The following is a 19,310-nucleotide window of genomic DNA, read 5'->3' on the forward strand; positions in this document are numbered from 1 at the left end:
CAAGCCAGAGAGCCTGGCAGCAAGGCGCAGAACATGGAGCAGGCATGGGGGTCATTACCGACACCAGGGGAGAGAGCGCCCCCTGCAAGACCGTGCCCCCTAGCACCGTCTGGGGCATTGGGGTCAGGACTAGTGCCCCCTACAGAGCCCCCCACCCTGCAGATGGGTGCCCCCTAGAAATGTGAGACCTTGGGGGTGAGGGCACCCCTGATTGAATCACAGGTTCCATCTCCCAGCAGCACCCTGGGGTTTTTTGCTTAGTGCAACCCGACCCAACCCTCTTTAGACTAATTACGTCATCTTATTATTGACGAGGTGCTTTACTGTAGTGCCCAGGAGCCCCCGTCACGGGCCAGCACCCCACGGTGCTAGGTTCAAACACACCCTGTCTGAAAGAGCTCCTTTCTCCTTCCCTTAGCCACACACAAGTTCAGGAATCTTTTCCTTCGTGCTACAGGTTTCCACACCCTCAGTAGATAACACAATCACATCACCTTTCTGCTCTCCTTGTTCCCTGGCTAGGATCTCACCCTGATTAGACAGAGTTGCTCCACCCTTTCCCAACAACACACTAGCAACAGGCAAAATACAAGCACCAGAATTGTCTGGGCTCTGGGATTTTGCATAGATTTTACTAACTGAATGCGACCTAGTTACAGGGCTATTCTCCCGAGCAGACACAAACTTAGGACCCTTCCCTTCCTGGGCTTTAGCTGAATCCAGAACCAGCTCTGAGACAACTGCACTATCCTCAACCATCACAGGCTGAAAGGCCCCTTCTGTCCGCTCCACAGACCAAGAAGAGCCGGACACACTTTCTCCTTGACCAGACACACAGCTTGGGATCTCTTTCCCCTTCTCCCAGCACACAAGGCTGGTCACAGACAACTGCTTGGAGATCAGGGTCGCTCCCTCCATAGGCAAGTCAATACCCCTGACAGGCACAGGCACGTTTCCTTCCCTGTCCCAATTCTCCCCCCAGCTAACAGGTAAGGTCCAGGGACACTCGTCTTCCACTCTCCTCGCCTTCCCACCCTGCTGACTAGACACAGCCATCAGCTCACAAGGCTGCCTAGGCTCATCCAGACTTTCCTTACCAAGCACCTTGCCATTCCCAACAGATCCCCTGCCCTGCCTGTGTCTCCCCCCACTCAGCTGGGGTCTCCGCTCCCACTGTGCTCAGCGCTGCCCTTGCTGTCCCAGTGGGGGTAGGCAGCGAGCTCGCTGCTTTCCTCACAGCATCAGAGCCAGCGGGAGCCCCCTCTCCAGTGTGCAATGGGGGCAGGGAGCCCCAGGGGTCTGGTTGCAGACAGGCAGGTAGCCTGAGCCTAGCAGCTCCTCCCTGCTGCCAGCCATGTCATCTGCATTTTCACTGACCATTTCCCTCTCCGCCGGTTGGTTCCCTGGATTCAAATTCAAACCCTTGCCAGTTACCGGAGCAGGGCCTGGATCCTGCCCCAAAGAGACATAGTCACCCCACAACAGGGTCTCGCAGCTGGTGTACTGGAGCACCCCAACGGCCAGCCAGCCCGACCCCTCCTGGGTCTGCACAGGGATCTGGGCCATAGGCAGGGCGAGGGGCTTCGTCCCTGGGACCCTCACCCAGCTCACACAGCCCCTCAGCATCTGAGGCTGCACCACCCAGGGCCTGAAAACAGTTCTCTCTGTCCCAGGATCTCGCCACCCCAGGAATGTCTCCCCATTGACCATCACCTTCCGCTCCCACTGGGGGTCCGAGGGGCCTGGCCCCAGGAGAATCCACCCAGACATATAGGTTGGGACCAGGAGTGGGAGCCCGTCCACCTCCCCACCCATCTGGCTGACGGAGTCTATGGCCTTGGGACCCAGCAAGGGAGCTAGACACCAGGGCTTTTCCGCAGGGTCCCCCTGGTTCAAATCTCCAGCCTGCTCAAAGGCAGTGAGGTGGGCATCCACATCCCCCGCCTCCTTAACCAGGGGCAGCAATTTACTCTCGAGGTTCCCTGCGGAAATGGCCCCCCCGGGGTCTATCCCCACTCACCCCGGGGGAGGTCCCCTATGCCTCTCCACTCCACCACCGCCAGTTCACGCTGCTGCTGCTGCTGCACCTCTTTCTCAGGCTCTCGCTGTCTCTCACAGTCCTCTTGCTCTCTCGGACTCAGCTCCAATCCCGTCCGTCTCCGATCCCCCGATGGGGAACCCGATTGTGAAGACCCTCGTCTGGTCGGGGACAGGAGTCTTAGGTGCCTGGCTCTCTCTCCAGCTGCTCCCAGATCCTGCTATAGCCCCATTTGGGGTCAGGAATCTGTTCCTTAGAGCGGTCCTCCTCCTCCAGCTGCACGATGAACTGTGCTTCGGTGAACTTTCCGATGCTCAACCCTCTCTTTCTGCACAGGGTTACAATGTCCTTCTTCAGGAGACGGTGACAGGCCATCGCTCCGCTCTTCCCAAGTTGTTGTGGACTCACAGGCCTGTGTGCTCTCAGCTCCCCATGGTTTCCAGGGAGAACCCCTAGTGTGCCAGCCCTTCTCGAGGTCACCCCCTCTTTGCCAGGGTCGAGCTGCAGACTCCTCCGCCCCTGGGACCGCTCGCTGCAATCCCCAGGGGAACCCTGTTACTGCAAAAGTCCTTCTCTCTCCCAGGGCCGAGCCGCAGGCTCCTCCGCCCCTGAGACTGCTCACTGCAGTCCCCGGGGGACCCCATTACTGCACAGTCCTTCTCGCTGGTCATACACTCCCAGGGGTTAACCGCCCCCCGAAACCGCTCCTCTCTGAGCCTTCTGCATGCCTGGTCCTCGTCAATCCCCCTTCGTTTTACTGCTCCCCCGTCACTTACTGCAGGAAGCGCTATCCACGGGGTGCAGTACATCCCACCGCTGCCACCGGTTGTCACGGAGTCCCCGGGCGATGCTCTGGAACTGCTCCCTACGAAGCCAGGCAGGACTCTGGGGAAGTCTCCTTTCTGTGAGCAGCCTGTCTGCAGGACACACAGCTCACCCGGCTTCCACCTTTCTAGGTCTGACCTCAGAGCATTCAGCCTCCTCTGCCCCTCCGGGCACTTCCCCCAGCCAGTCTGCCCAGGCGGGGTCCTCGGGAAGCCAGAGGGTCCTGCCCCCCAACTCCGCAGTCAGACGGGACTCTCAGCCAGCCAGTAACACAGAAGGTTTATTAGATGACAGGAACATGGTCTAACACAGAGCTTGTAGGTACAGAGAACAGGACCCCTCAGCCGGGTCCATTTTGGGGGGCAGTGAGCCAGACAACCCCGTCTGCCCTTCACTCCATGTCCCAGCCAGCCCCAAACTGAAACCCCCTCCAGCCCCTCCTCCTCTGGGCTTTGTCCCTTTCCCGGGCCAGGAGGTCACCGGATTCCTTTGTTCTCCAACCCTTCAGCTCTCACCTCGCAGGGGGAAGGGCCAGGCCATCCGTGGCCAGGAAACAGGGTGTCGGCCATTCTCTGTGTCCAGACCCCTGCACAGACCTGCCCTCTAGGGCTCTGCAAGGATCATACACCCTTATCCCACCCCCTAGATACTTAAGAACTGCCTAGGGAAAACTGAGGCACCCCCACACTATTCAGAGGAAACATTAAGAACAGTCCCGCTCCGTCACAGCTCCCAGCCTATGTCTCGGACGAGAGAGAACAGACAGCATCGGACAGGCAGGGAAAACAATGAGACAATACCAGACAGGACGTGATCTCAGCACACCAGCAGCCCCACAGCACTCGAGTTTTCCCAGGCGTCCGTGAGTCCGTCACACCATGGTATCTGTTTTTTTCACGCTCTGCCCAATAAGCTTGGCGTGTTTCTCTAAGTGGCCTTGCAAACCCCAGGGCTTGGGCAGCCTGGATGAAATCAAATGACCCGCAAGGCAACACGTAAAATCACCATGCAGCAGCCCTGAAATCCCTGCCAGCATTCATACGGCCCGTACCCAGCGCAACGGATCCCGCTTAGAGATCGGCAGGGGTTTGACGATACAGCGGGCCTGGGCTGAGCGTATCCAGTCTCTGCTGCTCTAGCATCAAATAAACAGATCGGCTCCGCTCAAGAGAGACCCTGACCACAAATGCCGGTGAGAACAGAGGAGGCCCAGCCCCGGTGCGCTCCGTGCCCAGCAACTCCGACCACGACACACACGCACAAGAAAAATACACCAAACGGAAAACCTGCCGCTGCTGTGCCAGGCACTGCACAGACCCCCCCCATCCGAGATTGGGGTCCCCCGTGGTGCCAGGCACTGCACAGACCCCCCCCATCCGAGATAGGGGTTTAACCACTAGACCCCCACAACCCCAAGCTGGGGACAGAACCCAGGAGTCCTGGCTCCCAGCCCCCCTGCTCTAACCCACTAGATCCCACTCCTTTCCCAGGGCCAGGAAGAGAACCCAGGAGTCCTGTGTAACCCAGTTGACCTGTGTAACCCAGTTCTGGTGCCAGGCACTGCACAGACCCTCTATCCCAGATTGGGGTCCCCCGTGGTGCCAAGCACTGCACAGACCCCCCCCATCCGAGATAGGGGTTTAACCACTAGACCCCCACAACCCCAAGCTGGGGACAGAACCCAGGAGTCCTGGCTCCCAGCCCCCCTGCTCTAACCCACTAGATCCCACTCCTTTCCCAGGGCCAGGAAGAGAACCCAGGAGTCCTGTGTAACCCAGTTGACCTGTGTAACCCAGTTCTGGTGCCAGGCACTGCACAGACCCTCTATCCCAGATTGGGGTCCTCCATGGTGCCAGGCACTGCACAGACCCTCCATCCCAGATTGGGGTGGCCCATGAGACCAGGCACTGCACAGACCCATCGCCAACTGAGATTGCGGTTCCCCCATGCTGCCAGGCACTGCACAGACCCCGCCCCCCGAGACTGGGTTCCCCCATGCTGTCAGGCACTGCACAGACCCCGCCCCCCGAGACTGGGTTCCCCCATGCTGTCAGGCACTGCACAGACCCCACCCCCCGAGACTGGGGTCCCCCATGCTGTCAGGCACTGCACAGACCCCACCCCCCGAGACTGGGGTCCCCCATGCTGCCAGGCACTGCACAGACCCCGCCCCCCGAGATTGGGGTTCCCCCGCGCTGCCAGGCACTGCACAGACCCTCCATCCGAGATTGGGGTCCCCCGTGGTGCCAGGCACAGCACAGACCCTCCATCCCAGATTGGGGTGGCCCATGAGACCAGGCACTGCACAGACCCATCGCCAACTGAGATTGGGGTTCCCCCATGCTGCCAGGCACTGCACAGAGCCTGCCCCCCGAGGTTGGGGTTCCCCCATGCTGCCAGGCACTGCACAGACCTCCCCATCCAAGACTGGGGTGCCAGGCACTGCACAGGGCCCCCACATTGTGCCAGGTGACATGCTGACCCCATATCTGAGATCGGGGGCTCCCCATTGTGCCGGGTGCTGCCCAGACCCCCCCGGTCTGAGATAAGGACCGCCTGACTCCCTGGGCCGGGGCCTAGGACGTGCCGAGAGGGAGCGGCCCCGGTTAAACCAGGGGGGCCCGGGGCGTCCCCGAGTGCCAGGCACTCCAATCGGGCTCCATGGGGAACCCCGGCCCAGCTGCACTCGCGGGGCGGGGCCTGTCCTACAAGGCCCCACGCAGCCCGGCCCCAGGGTGACCTGACCAGGCCCAGGAGCATCTCAGCCCCGGAGGGACACAGCCGTGCCCTCACCCAGCCCAGGGCTGGGGGGAAACCGAGGCACCGGGCAGGGACAGAGCAAGTTAGTTGCAGAGTTCCAGATGGAACCCAGGAGTCCTGGCTCCCACACTCTCTGCTCCCCTCCCAGAGCCAGGGAGAGAACCCAGGAGTCCGGGCTCCCCGCCCCCATTGCTCTAACCCCCCAGACCCCACTCCCCTCCCAGAGCCGGGGAGAGAACCCAGGAGTCCTGGCTCCCAGCCGCCCGGCTCTGACCCACCACTCCCCGCACCCCTCCCAGAGCAAGGGAGAGAACCCAGGAGTCCTGGCTCCCAGCCCCCCCTGCTCTCACCCACAAGCCCCCTTTCCCCTCCCAGAGCCAGGGAGGGAACCCAGGAGTTCGGGCTCCCCGCCCCCACTGCTCTAACCCCCCAGCCCCCACTGCCCTCCCAGAGCCGGGGAGAGAACCCAGGAGTCCGGGCTCCCAGCCCCCCCTGCTCTAACCCACCAGCCCCCACTCCCCTCCCAGAGCCAGGAAAAGAACCCAGGCGTTCGGGTTACTGGGGGGGAGGGAGGGGAGGAAGGGTTGCTCCTCCTCCTCTCGCGAGAGCTTGTACCTCCCATGTTCCCGAGAGGAGAGTTGTAAACAGAGGGAGCCAGAGGGGAGACCCCCCCCCCCAGCCAGAGGGGGACCCCTGTTCCTGACTCAGCCCTGCTCCAGGGGACAGACCCTCTGCGCCTCCATGAGCCAGCACTGACCAGGGGAGGCACCCCCAGCCAGCCACAGCAGGTCAGTGCGGGGGTGGCCCCCCACTTAGACACCCCCTAGATAAGGGGGTGCTGCTGGGGAGGGGGGCTGAAAGGAGAGGGGGGATGCTAAGGAGGGGGGACTGATAGAAGGGATCCCCCCATCTGGGGGGTGCTGCAGGGTTTTGGGATCTCCCGTTTGGGGATGGGGTCCTGTGGGGCCTGGGGGCTCAGACAGAGGGGACCATACTCGGTCCAGCCAGGACAGGGGGGTAATGCCAAGGGTGCATCTCAACACCCCGTGTCACCCGCCGCCCTGCCCCAGAGGTGGCCACGTCTCAGTGCCGGGCGAGGGGTCCCCGTGTCACCTGCCGCCCTGCCCCAGAGGTGGCCACGTCTCAGTGCCGGGCGAGGGGTCCCCGTGTCACCTGCCGCCCTGCCCCAGAGGTGGCCACGTCTCAGTGCCGGGCGAGGGGTCCCCATGTCACCCACCGCCCTGCCCCAGAGGTGGCTGCGTCTCAGCGCCGGGCGAGGGGTCCCCGTGTCACCCGCCGCCCCGCCCCAGAAGTGGCTGCGTCTCAGCGCCGGGCAAGGGGTCCCCGTGTCACCCGCCGCCCCGCCCCAGAGGTGGCCGCGTCTCAGTGCCGGGCGAGGGGTCCCCGTGTCACCCGCCGCCCCGCCCCAGAGGTGGCCGCATCTCAGTGCCGGGCGAGGGGTCCCCGTGTCACCCGCCGTCCTGCCCCAGAGATGGCCACGTCTCAGTGCCGGGCGAGGGGTCCCCATGTCACCCACCGCCCTGCCCCAGAGGTGGCCACGTCTCAGTGCCGGGCGAGGGGTCCCCATGTCACCCACCGCCCTGCCCCAGAGGTGGCCGCGACTCAGCGCCAGGCGAGGGGTCCCCGTGTCACCCGCCGCCCCGCCCCAGAGGTGGCCGCATCTCAGTGCCGGGCGAGGGGTCCCCGTGTCACCCGCCGCCCTGCCCCAGAGGTGGCCGCGTCTCAGCGCCGGGCGAGGGGTCCCTGTGTCACCCACCGCCCTGCCCCAGAGGTGGCCGCATCTCAGCGCCAGGCGAGGGGTCCCCGTGTCACCCGCCGCCCTGCCCCAGAGGTGGCCGCATCTCAGTGCCGGGCGAGGGGTCCCCGTGTCACCCACTGCGCTGCCCCAGAGGTGGCCGCGTCTCAGTGCCGGGCGAGGGGTCTGCGTGTCACCCGCCGCCCTGCCCCGGAGGTGGCCGCATCTCAGTGCCGGGCGAGGGGTCCCCGTGTGACCCGCCGCCCTGCCCCGGAGGTGGCCACATCTCAGTGCTGGGCGAGGGGTCCCCGGGTCACCCACCCCCCTGCCCCAGAGGTGGCCGCGTCTCAGTGCCGGGCGAGGGGTCCCCATGTCACCCACCGCCCTGCCCCAGAGGTGGCCACGTCTCAGTGCCGGGTGAGGGGTCCCCGTGTCACCCGCCGCCCTGCCCCGGAGGTGGCCACATCTCAGTGCTGGGCGAGGGGTCCCCGGGTCACCCACCCCCCTGCCCCAGAGGTGGCCGCGTCTCAGTGCCGGGCGAGGGGTCCCCATGTCACCCACCGCCCTGCCCCAGAGGTGGCTGCGTCTCAGCGCCAGGCGAGGGGTCCCCGTGTCACCCGCCGCCCCGCCCCAGAGGTGGCCGCATCTCAGTGCCGGGCGAGGGGTCCCCGTGTCACCAGCCGCCCTGCCCCAGAGGTGGCCACGTCTCAGTGCCGGGTGAGGGGTCCCCGTGTCACCCGCCGCCCTGCCCCAGAGGTGGCCGCATGCTGGGCGAGGGGTCCCCGTGTCACCAGCCGCCCTGCCCCAGAGGTGGCCGCGTCTCAGTGCCGGGCGAGGGGTCCCCGTGTCACCCGCCGCCCTGCCCCAGAGGTGGCTGCATCTCAGCACTGATTGAAGGCAGTCCTGAAGCAGCTCCCTGGTCCCATGGCTCCCCACACACACAGCTCCCCTCACACTCCTGCCCTAGCGTAGGGAAAAGGGGCTCAGTTTGCATGACCCCTTCAGCCCTCAGACTGGCAGCATGGGCTAGTGGGCACGGCCTGAGACTCGGGACGCCCAGATTCTGTTCCCAGCTCGGCCACTGACCTGCTAGGCAAGTCCCAGCACCTCCGTGCCTCGGTTTCCCTTCCCCACCCATCGTCCGTCTTGCTTAGTTAGCTTGTAAGCTTTCAGAGTAGGGACAGCCTCGTGTGCCTCCGATGCCCGACCGCCTGGGGGACCCCAATCTCGCTGCAGTCCCCAATCTTAGAACTGGACTGAGACCCTCCCAACTCATGTCACCCAGGTGCCAGCTGGGAAATTCCCCCCCAGTCCTGGCCCTGCCCACTTCCCAGCCAGCTCTTCGTTCCCGCTCTTGGCCGTAAACCCGTCAGTGCCCCTGAACTTTGCTCCGTGGTTCAGTGCCGCTGGCACGGGGAGGCTCCTGGCAGCCAGGCCGCTGCGCCCGCAGCGGGGCTGAGCCAAGCGCCTCCCAGCCTGGGCCAGGAAACCAAGAGCGTCGGCCTCCGGTCCACGCCCAGACCTGTTCGGGCAGGGCTCCCCGCACCTCCCTCCAGCTGAGTGCAGGGCCCCTGGGGGGCCGGGCCCTGCGCTGACCCCACCTTCCGGCCGAGATCGGGGCCCCCGCCTTGTGCCATTTCATCAAGAGGGAGTGGTGTTTAGCGGTTAGAGGGGGCTGGGAGCCAGGGCTCCTGGGGTCTCTCCCCAGCTCTGGGAGGGGAGAGGGGGCTGGTGGGTGAGCGCAGGGGGGGTGGGAGCCAGGACTCCTGGGTTCTGTCCCGGAGGGGAGTGGGATCTAGAGGGTTAGAGGAGGAGCGACGGTCCATTGACCCCAGCTGGGATCCGGCCCCACGGAGCGACGGCCGATGGACCCCGGCTGGGATCGGGGCCCCCGCTTACCTCGCTGCTATCAGGGGCTCACTGCCAGCGCCCGCCTCACGTCTGCCTGCCACAGCGCGGCCTCGTGGGCGCTCAAAGGGCCCTTTGTCCCGGCTGCGAGCCCCGGGGCCGTCTCTCCGGGCAAACAGGCTGCTGCCGATCCGGCGGCTGCCCTCCGGGGACGCGATGCGGGGGGGCAGATCCGAGACTCCAACGGGGCCTGACCGGGCCTGGCCACCCTGCCCCTCTGGCCTCAGTTTCCCCTCACGCCCCGGGTTGTGGAAGGTCTTCGGGGCAGGGACGGTCTCTGACAGGGGGTGCGTGCCGGCTCTCCCCCGCCAGGCTCCCGCCTCTCCCCCTTGCAGGGCTCCGCCGGCCGCCAGGATGTGGCCCGAGCGCGCCTTCCCCAGCCCCGTCGCGGCCCTCCTGCTCCGCACCTGCCTGCTGCTGCCCCCGGCGGACGCCTACATCCACGCGGTGAGTGGCCAAGGGCCGGGCCTCGGGGGGAGGGGGGAGCGTGTGGGGGCAGGGACCCCAGACTGGGGGGGGAACCGGAGCCTCTCTCATGCCAGCCTGATCCTTCTCCCCGCCCCGACAGGTGAGGGATCACAATACCAGCATGGACTTCTCAGACCTGCCCGCCCTCTTCGGGGCCCTGCTGCCCAGGGAAGGACTCGTGGTGCGTAGCCGCAATATCCAGCCGTCTGGTGGTCAGAGCAGGGGGGCTCCAGGATGCCTGGGTTCTCTCCCCGCTCTGGGGGGGGAGTGGGGTCCAGTGGGTTAGAGTTGGGGGGGGCCTGAGAGCCAGGATTCCTGGGTTCTCTCCCCGGCTCTGGGAGGGGAGTGGGGTCCAGTGGGTTAGAGCAGGGCAGGGCCTGAGAGCCAGGACTCCTGGGTTCTCTGGGAGAGGAGTGGGGACTGGTGAGTTAGAGCAGGGGGGCTCCAGGATGCCTGGGTTCTCTCCCCGCTCTGGGGGGGGAGTGGGGTCCAGTGGGTTAGAGTCGGGGGGGGGCCTGAGAGCCAGGACTCCTGGGTTCTCTCCCCGGCTCTGGGAGGGGAGTGGGGGCTGGTGGGTCAAAGCAGGGGGGCTGGGAGCCAGGACTCCTGGGTTCTCTTCTCGGTTTATCTTGCCTGGCTGCAGGCCTGTGGGGTACTGACTCTGATGTCCTGCTTTGCTCCAGGGCTACCTGGTGGAGGCCAAGCCCAGCAACGCCTGTCAGCCCATCGAGGGGCCCCCGGACTCCAGCAACGCCACCCGGTTCATCGCCCTCATTCGCAGATACGAATGCAACTTCGACATCAAGGTGGGGGAGGTCTCGGGGGGCAGTGACGGGGAGCTGGGGGGCAGCCGTGGGGGAGCCCAGCCCAAAGACGGGACCTCCAGACAGATCCTGTCCTGACCTCCCACCCAGGTTGTGCCCTGAACCACGAGGTCTGATAGCCCTTCTCACACATCCGCTGAGCTCAGGACTCCTGGGTTCTCCCCAGCTCTGGGAGGGGACTGGGGCAGGGAGGCCAGGAGCCAGGACTCCTGGGTTCTCTCCCTGGCTGCGGGAGGGCGCTGCCCCCCCTGACCTGTCCCCCGTCCCCCCCCCAGGTGTTGCACGCACAGCAGGCCGGGTTCGACGCCGCCGTGGTGCATAACACGGGCTCCGACAAACTGCTCAGCATGGCCTGGAATGATGGTGAGTGGGGCAGGGGAGGGGCTTTCCCTAGGCTCCGCCCCCAAGTTCTGGCATGGGGGGGGTTACTCTCAGGGCTCCCCAGGGAGGCGCTCCGCCCCGCATGTGCAGGCTGGATTGTGGCAGCTCCTAGCAGCAGGGGTGCAGGAGTGAGACTCCCGCTCTCCGCCCCCAATTGGCTCCCCCCACTGCCAGGATCCGCCCGGTCCACCTCCCCTGCTGCAGGGGTCCCCGCGCCGCCCACCTCCCCCCCGGGGGAGCTCTGGGCAGAGCGAACCCACTGTCTGAGGGGTTAACGTCTCCCGGGTGTGGGTCAAGAAGTTCTCTGTGGGCCTGGCTGAGCCCCTCTGCCATCTCTCTGCCCCACAGAGAGGATTCGGGAGCAAATCGCTATCCCGTCGGTCTTCGTGGGGGAGACAGCCTCCGAATACCTGCGCTCCAAGTTCAGCTATGAGAAGGGGTAGGCACCTGCCCGCCTGCGGGGGGGGGGGGGGGGCGCTGTGTGGCCTGGGCCCCCTGCAGAGAAACGCCTTGAGCCATGGGAGACCCCCATCTTCCTCCTGTCCCCACCGCAGCCCCCGAGCCTGGAGGAATCCCAGCGGAGGCCAGGCCCCCGGCTCGGAGCGCATGTGGTGTGTCACCCACGGGACAGACGGGCGTGGCTTACCTTGCTTTCCCTGGGTGCCCCCCAGGTGCTCCATCAGTAGGGAGGGGAGCAGGGGCTGGTGGGTTAGAACAGGGGGGGCTGGGAGCCGGGACTCCTGGGTTCTCTCCCTGGCTCTGGGAGCGCAGTGGGGCCTGGTGGGTTAGAGCGGGGAGTGGGAGCCAGGACGCCTGGGTTCTGGTCTGGAGGCAGAACGGGGGCTAGTGGCCAGCATCTCCACCCTGACTGACCCCACTGTCTCCGGTCCCCCAGCGCACACATTATCCTGATCCCTGAGTACATTTTCCCGCTGGGCTATTACCTCATCCCCTTCACCGGCGTGGTCGGCATCATCATCGCCGTGATGTGCACCATCCTGGTGAGTGACGTCCCACTGCACTGTGCGGGGCAAGGGGCGGGAGAGCCAGGACTCCTGGGTTCTCTCCCCGGCTCTGGGAGGGGAGTGGGAGCTGGTGGTTAGAGCGGGGCGGCTGGGAGCCAGGACTCCTGGGTTCTCTCCCCGGCTCTGGGAGGGGAGCGGGGGCTGGTGGGTGAGAGCAGGGGGGGCTGGGAGCCAGGACTCCTGGGTTCTCTCCCCGGCTCTGGGAGGGGAGTGGGAGCTGGTGGTTAGAGCGGGGCGGCTGGGGGCCAAGACTCCTGGGTTCTCTCCCCGGCTCTGGGAGGGGAGCGGGGGCTGGTGGGTCAGAGTTGGGGCGGCTAGGAGCCAGGACTCCTGGGTTCTCTCCCCGGCTCTGGGAGGGGAGTGGGGGCTGGTGGTTAGAGCGGGGGGGCTGGGAGCCAGGACTCCTGGGTTCTCTCCCCGGCTCTGGGAGGGGAGCGGGGGCTGGTGGTTAGAGCAGGGCGGCTGGGAGCCAGGACTCCTGGGTTCTCTCCCCGGCTCTGGGAGGGCAGTGGGGGCCGGTGGGTCAGAGCAGGGGCGGCTAGGAGCCAGGACTCCTGGGTTCTCTCCCCAGCTCTGGGAGGGGAGTGGGGGCTGGTGGGTTGGAGCAGGGGGGGCTGGGAGCCAGGACTCCTGGGTTCTCTCCCCGGCTCTGGGAGGGGAGTGGGGGCTGGTGGGTCAGAGCAGGGGCCGCTAGGAGCCAGGACTCCTGGGTTCTCCCCGGCTCTGGGAAGGGAGTGGGGGCTGGTGGGTTGGAGCAGGGGGGGGCTGGGAGCCAGGACTCCTGGGTTCTCTCCCCGGCTCTGGGAGGGGAGTGGGGGCTGGTGGGTTGGAGCAGGGGCGGCTAGGAGCCAGGACTCCTGGGTTCTCTCCCCGGCTCTGGGAGGGGAGTGGGGGCTAGGGGGTTAGATGGGGGTCTGGGAAGTCTTGGAACCCCCTCACCCCCCCGGTCTGGCTGGCAGATCGTTCGCTGTGTGCAGCACCGGAAGAGGCTGCGGCGTCACCGGCTCTCGAAGGATCAGCTGAGGAAAATCCCCGTCCACAAGTATCAGAAAGGTAACTGGCCCAGGGGGCCGCCCCTCTGGGAGTCAGGGCTGCCCCCAATGCCCCAGGGCGGCGCTAGGGGGTGCTGTGTGCAGGGGGCTCAGCGGCGGGGGCCTCTCCCCGGGCGGGGCGGGCAGGGCCCCCAATGCCCCAGCAGGAGGCCTAAGCCGGTCCCTAGAGGTGGCCGCAAATGGGGGGGTCTTGGGGCTGGCCCTGAGCCCTATTTATCCTGGCACCCCCACCCCAGGGATGGCCTCTCAGGTGGCAGGGCAGGGCCCTTCCCAGCATGCAGTGGGCATAATGGGAGCAGAGCACTGCATGCTGGGACGTCCCCCAGCCCAGCCCAGCCCAAAACTGCCCCTCACCCATCCAGGCTGCAGTACGGCCTCTCCCCAGCAGAGGGGCCCCCTGCCCCACGGCCGTCTGTCCTTCCGCAGCCCCTTTTGGATCCCAAGGCGGGGCCGGCCGGCCACCAGATCCCGTCCCCCCACACTATGGGGAGGGGGCAGATCAAAGGAACAATCCCTCCAGCTGGGAGGCAGCCGGGAGGGGTCTAAGGGTGCCCCCTTGTGGGTGCAGGAGAGGGGAAGCTGGGGGCTGTGTGTTCCTCCACAGATGTGGGGTGCCTGTCTGAGCCCCAGCACGGGACGCTGGAAAGTCCCAGGTTCCGTGCGAGGCAGGTGGGGGGGTCAATCGCCCCGTGTCCGGCTTCCGGCAGCCAAACCCCAAGCGGGGAGGCGTCAGGCCGGGGAGCGAGCGGCTGTGACCGAGGGTGTGAGACCGGCTCTGAGCGTTTCCCCCGCCCCCCAGTACTCCCCCGCCTCAGCTCCCAGCCCCCTTTGCAGCCTCTGGGCTCACATATCTACTGTTTTGTGGGACCCCCCGAGTCACCCGCTTTCCCCTGTGTCAAAACCGGGCTGGGATTCCTTGCATGCTCACTGCAGGCTCACACTCTGGGAGCCAGGACGCCTGGGTTCTCTCCCCGGCTCTGGAAGGGGAGTGGGGGCTGGGGGTTAGAGCAGCGGGGGCTGGGAGCCAGGACGCCTGGGTTCTCTCCCCCCGCTGCAGCAGCCGGTTCAGCCCTGTCCGAGCTCTGGAGTGGGGGGGCACTAACCGCAGTGACTGAGGACTTGTCACCTCACGGCTGTGAAATGTTTCCCCAGGCTGTCAGGCCGGGGGGGGGGGCACTCTGGGGTCAGCCCGCCCTGCTGGCTCCAGTCCCCAATGCTGAGACACCCACCCCCTCCCCGGGCTGTGGGAGCCCCCAGTCCCCCATGGACTGAGCTCCCCACAGTCTCTGGGGGGCCCTGGGCAGGCAGGAGTCAGGGGCAGGTTTCCTCGCCGGCCCCCCCAAGTCTTGGATCTCTGCCCTCCAGATCCAGCTGCTGCGGGTTCCCTGTGGTGGGGGGAATGGGGCGGGGGCTTCCCTGGCTGATGCTTGTGGCTCTGGCTTCCTGCTGCTGCCAGCCCTTGCCCAGCCTCCAGGGTCAGAGCAGGGGGGGCTGGGAGCCAGGACTCCTGGGTTCTCTCCCGGCTCTGGGAGGGGAGTGGGGCCTGGCGGGTTAGACTAGGGAGGGGCTGGGAGCCAGGACACCTGGGTTCTCTCCCCGGCTGTGGGAGGAGAGTGGGGCCTGGTGGGTTAGGGTAGGGGGAGCTGGGAGCCAGGACTCCTGGGTTCTCTCCCGGCTCTGGGAGGGGAGTGGGGGCTAGTGTGTCAGAGCAGGGGGGGCTGGGAGCCAGGACTCCTGGGTTCTCTCCCGGCTCTGGGAGGGGAGTGGGGCCTGGCGGGTTAGACTAGGGAGGGGCTGGGAGCCAGGACACCTGGGTTCTCTCCCCGGCTGTGGGGAGGAGAGTGGGGCCTGGTGGGTCAGAGCAGGGGGGGCTGGGAGCCAGGACTCCTGGGTTCTCTCCCGGCTCTGGGAGGGGAGTGGGGGCTGGTGGGTCAGAGCAGGGGCGGCTGGGAGCCAGGACTCCTGGGTTCTCTCCCGGCTCTGGGAGGGCAGTGGGGCTGGGAGCCAGGACTCCTGGGTTCTCTCCCGGCTCTGGGAGGGGAGTGGGGCCTGGCGGGTTAGACTAGGGAGGGGCTGGGAGCCAGGACTCCTGGGTTCTCTCCCCGGCTGTGGGAGGAGAGTGGGGCCTGGTGGGTGAGAGCAGGGGGGCTGGGAGCCAGGATTCCTGGGTTCTCTCCCGGCTCTGGGAGGGGAGTGGGGGCTGGTGGGTCAGAGCAGGGGGGGCTGGGAGCCAGGACACCTGGGTTCTCTCCCTGGCTGTGGGAGGAGAGTGGGGCCTGGTGGGTTAGAGTAGGGGGAGCTGGGAGCCAGGATTCCTGGGTTCTATTTCTGCCATTAGAAGGGGGAAGGGATGCAAAAAATACCTCCTGGTTCTCAGCCCCCTCCCTTCTAGCCCCCAGCCCCCAGATCCCTCCCAGAACTGGTGAGAGAACAGAGGAGTCCTGGCTCCCAGGTTCTAGCCCTCAGTCTCCCCCTCCCCCTCGAGCTGTCAGCAGAACCCAGGCGTCCTGCTTCCCAGGAGCTGTTGCAGCCGTTTCACCGCCTGGCGGGGCGGCTGAGCGGGGCGCTCTCGGGTTGAGTAAGCGCCAGGGGAGGAAGCGACAGGGGAGCGCTCGCATTTACCTTATAAGGGCTTGAGCCGGAGCGGCTGGGTTTACTCCGCAGCCCCCTCTGACCGCTTCCCCTCCCGGGCAGGCGCTGGGGCGGGAGCCGGAGCTTCCTGTTTTCGCTGAGACGCTCGAGCCCTGGAGCTGAAATGGGCCTCAGGTCCCAGCCCTCTGTCATCCAATGCAGGCTCCTCTGGGGCGGGGCGGCGGGATACACAGGGACCCCTCATCCAGCACTGAGATGCAGCCACCTCTGGGGCAGGGCAGCGGGTGACATGGGGACCCCTCGACTGGCCCTGAGATGCAGCCACCTCTGGGGCGGGGCGGCTGGTTACACAGGGACCCCCTTGCCCGGCGCTGAGATGCGGCCACCTCTGGGGCGGGGCAGCTGGTGTCACAGGGACCCTCGCCCGGCGCTGAGATGCGGCCACCTCTGGGGCGGGGCAGCTGGTGACACAGGGACCCCTCGCCCGGCGCTGAGATGCGGCCACCTCTGGGGCAGGGATGTGGGTGGAAAGGAGGATTCTGGCCTCAGACACCTTCCTGTGAATACATGTCCCTAGGGAGACGTTGCCATGTGTGTTTCATTGCTCCTAAGTCCCAACAGACTAAGCACAATTCTAGACCTGTCCCCAGGACTCCTGGGTTCTCTCCCCAGCTCGGGGAGAGGAGCGGGGCCTGGTGGGTCAGAGCAGAGGGGGCTGGGAGCCAGGACTCCCGCGTTCTCTCTCTGGCTCTGGGATGCAGGGCTGTTATCCTCTCACTGTATGAGCTTGCCCTGGTCCCACCCCCTCCCTGTGCCTCAGTTTCCCCCGTATGTCAGGGCTAACAGCTCCCTCCCGTCTCTCTGCCAGGGGACGAGTATGACGTCTGCGCCATCTGTCTGGATGAGTACGAGGAGGGAGACCGGCTGCGGATCCTGCCCTGTGCCCACGGTGAGGACGCCTGGGTTCTCCCTCCGGCTCTGGGAGGGGAGGGGGGGCTGGGGGTTTAGAGCAGGGAGGGGCTGGGAGCCAGGACGCCTGGGTTCCACTCCTGGTGGCGGGGTGTAACTGCCGTCCCCCTCCCCCAGCCTATCACTGCCGGTGCGTGGACCCCTGGCTGACGCAGACCAAGAAGACCTGCCCGGTGTGCAAGCAGCGTGTGCTGCGGACGGCCGAGGACTCAGACTCGGAGGGCGAGGGCCACCAGCGGGGCGAGGAGGAGGAGCCCCACTCGGAGCGAACCCCACTGCTGGGCCCCTCCTCCACCGCCAGCACCCCCTCCTTCGGCAGCATGGCCGAGGCGCGGGGCCCGCCCTCCAGCCAGGAAGGCTCTGAGGAGGGGCCCCTGGCCACCCCCCAGGGGCAGCCCCCTGAGGGCCTGGGGGACAGCATCCTTGTCTGACCCCCCGGACGGACTCCCCAGGGGGCCTCTACCCCCAAGCTTTCTTTGTATTTTAAACTGTGCACAAAACAGGGGCCCCCACCAGGGATCCAGGCTTGGACCCCCTTCCTGTGGGACTGGGGTGACCCCCAGCTTCCCTTCGGACCTGCAGCCCCGCCCCGGGGGATCGATTATGTGCCAAGGCTGTGGGACACGGGGTGTCAGGGCTTTGCAGGACGGTGGGGGGGCTTTGCACAGCTCGGGGTAGGAGGGGCATGGGGGGAGATGGATTCTCTCCCCTGTCCCAGAGGGGAGTGGGGGCTGGTGGGTTAGAGCAGGGGCAGTGGGGGTGGGAGCGGAAGCCAGGACTCCTGGGTTCTCAGCGGGGGGGAGGGGGAAGCACACAGCCCTGAAGAAACCAGCCACCCTTCCCCCCTCCGGGGCTCAGCAGCCGGCTGGGTGTAAACACTGTGGCCCGGTGACATTCCTGCCTGGGCCTGGGCCCTGCTCCTGGCCTCCCCCTGGGGGCACCCGCCCCACTTCGCACCAGCTGTTGGGATTAGGGAGAGGGGGCTTTGGCCAGCCGCCACTGCCCCCTTGCCCCATTTCATGGTCCCGCAGCAGGATGCAGGGGCAGGCCCACTCTTTCTAGGGCGGAGAGCAGGGAGGAGCGGGGGTAGAGACCGCGCTGGCCCCCCACGGCTGGCCCCCACTCCAGGCTAGAAGAATGTGGCTGTACCCTGGGAGCAGTGGGAAGCTTTGGCTACCATATGCCGGGGGGGGGGGGTACCTATAATTCCATGGGGTATAGCCCATCTGTCTGGCTCAGCCCGAGTCTGTCCTGCTGAAGCCCCCAGGCAGGGTGGACTAAAGCCAGACCTGTCCTTGCCCCCGGTTAGGAGGCTAGCAGGGGGCAGGGACTGCTTTCCTTTAGCATCATAGGCCCCCCTCCTGCAGGGCTCCCCTGTCTCTGCCACACCCCCCTTTAACCTGAGAGCCATTTCAGCCCTTCCTTCTTAGCCCCAGGGGCCAGCCCGACCCCAGCTCCTGCTTTTGATTTGCAGGTGTGACTTAACTGGGGGTGCAGCATGGTTCCCCCCCACCTTCACTCTGCAGAGTCCTGGACCAAAATGGGGGGGGTGCCACTGCCCTCCTGTTTGTGCTTTTAGCCCCCCAGGGGGTCTTATGGACCATTAACACCTTCTCTGTCTGTCCCTGCCCCAGCCCATGGGGCCTGTTCCCTTCACACTATGACCCATAACCCCCGGGGGGGTTTACTGGAGCTCATTCCTTGGCTGCTTTTTTTAACCAATTGTGGGGTGGGTCACGCCAGGCACCCCAGGGTCAGCAGCACCCAGGGCACGCCTGGCAGGTCAGGGCACCTCTTTGAATAAAAGATACTTGCCCTGTATTGACTGGTGCCTCTTTGGGGTCGGGTGCACTGGGCAGGGGGCCGGGCTGGGTGCAAGGCAGAGACACGCTGCACACACCATCACCCCCCCTCACCCCAGCACACTGTAGGTAACCCCCTTTCGTCCCGCAGCGCCGGAGTCCGGAGGGGCTGCGACTGGGGGGGCACTGTTTCGGAGCCAGCCCCAGTGGATGGGGGCCGGGGGGAAGGACTCAACTGGATGCAGGTCAGGCATGCGCTCCTGGGTGGCTCGCTCACATGCAGCGGGCGCAGGGCAGGGTGTTTAAGACGACTTCTTCGTTGGCAGCAATGAGGTTCTTCAGTCCAGGAAGGTCTGGAGCCGCTCAGCTGGGGGCTCCCCCCCAGGCCAGGCCCAGCCCAGCCCCCCTGCCAACCTTCCACAACTGGGGCTGTGCAGACCCCCCTGCCTCAAGCACCATACACAGCTGGGAGGGGGAAACCGGCCCCAGGCCTTCTGAGACACCCCCCACCCCCGCAACAGCCCAGCGCCCAACCCCTAGGCCTGACCCCCCTAGAGCTAGCCTCCATCTCCCTGCTGGTGCAACAGCCAGGGGAAGACCTGCCAGCCCTGGGTGCCCCACTGCAATGGGGCAGAGCCTGGGGCCCAGACCGCCCCAACTCAATCCCCCCCTCCCCCCCACAAGGCAGGATCCCTGGCCCCTCCCAATCAGCTGTTCACACCCCTCCCTGCACCATGACTCAGGCTGGGTGCAGGACTGTGCACCTCTCCTGCCAGCTGGGGGGGGGCGGAGCATGGGGGGGAGGGGCAAGAATCCAAGGGCAGGAATCACCCCCTCCCCCAGCTGAACTCCTGACTCTGCAAGCCCTTCCCTAGCCAGGGAGAGAACCCAGGAGTCCTGGCACCCCTGC

At 66.1% G+C, this 19,310-nt stretch overlaps 1 protein-coding gene across 2 annotated transcripts; it reads left to right on the forward strand.

Annotated features, from left to right (window-relative positions):
- Positions 1 to 6,218: 6,218 nt before the first annotated feature.
- On the forward strand, positions 6,219 to 18,419 carry RNF167 (ring finger protein 167). 2 transcript variants are annotated; one of them, XM_037887589.2, is made up of 10 exons: positions 6,219 to 6,411; positions 9,600 to 9,734; positions 9,856 to 9,936; positions 10,439 to 10,561; positions 10,855 to 10,942; positions 11,309 to 11,399; positions 11,856 to 11,961; positions 12,945 to 13,038; positions 16,498 to 16,578; positions 16,716 to 18,419. In XM_037887589.2, exons 2-10 carry the CDS (start codon positions 9,642 to 9,644, stop codon positions 17,027 to 17,029), a joined length of 1,071 nt encoding a protein of 356 aa, XP_037743517.1. In that variant the 5' UTR covers positions 6,219 to 6,411; positions 9,600 to 9,641; the 3' UTR covers positions 17,030 to 18,419. The 2 variants fall into 2 exon arrangements, with proteins under 2 accessions (XP_037743517.1, XP_037743518.1); XM_037887590.2 differs by having other exon boundaries at positions 6,223 to 6,411; positions 9,623 to 9,734.
- The last annotated feature ends 891 nt before the right edge of the window (positions 18,420 to 19,310 follow it).

This window comes from Chelonia mydas, chromosome 28, assembly GCF_015237465.2.
Source record: "Chelonia mydas isolate rCheMyd1 chromosome 28, rCheMyd1.pri.v2, whole genome shotgun sequence".
NCBI classification, from domain to species: domain Eukaryota; kingdom Metazoa; phylum Chordata; order Testudines; family Cheloniidae; genus Chelonia; species Chelonia mydas.

Coding starts and splice junctions, on each gene's coding strand:
- RNF167 (XM_037887589.2), top strand. CDS start 9,642: ATGTGGCCCGAGCGCGCCTTCCCCAGCCCCGTCGCGGCCCTCCTGCTC. Junction 9,735..9,855: donor CGGACGCCTACATCCACGCG/GTGAGTGGCCAA, acceptor CCGCCCCGACAG/GTGAGGGATCACAATACCAG. Junction 11,962..12,944: donor CCGTGATGTGCACCATCCTG/GTGAGTGACGTC, acceptor TCTGGCTGGCAG/ATCGTTCGCTGTGTGCAGCA.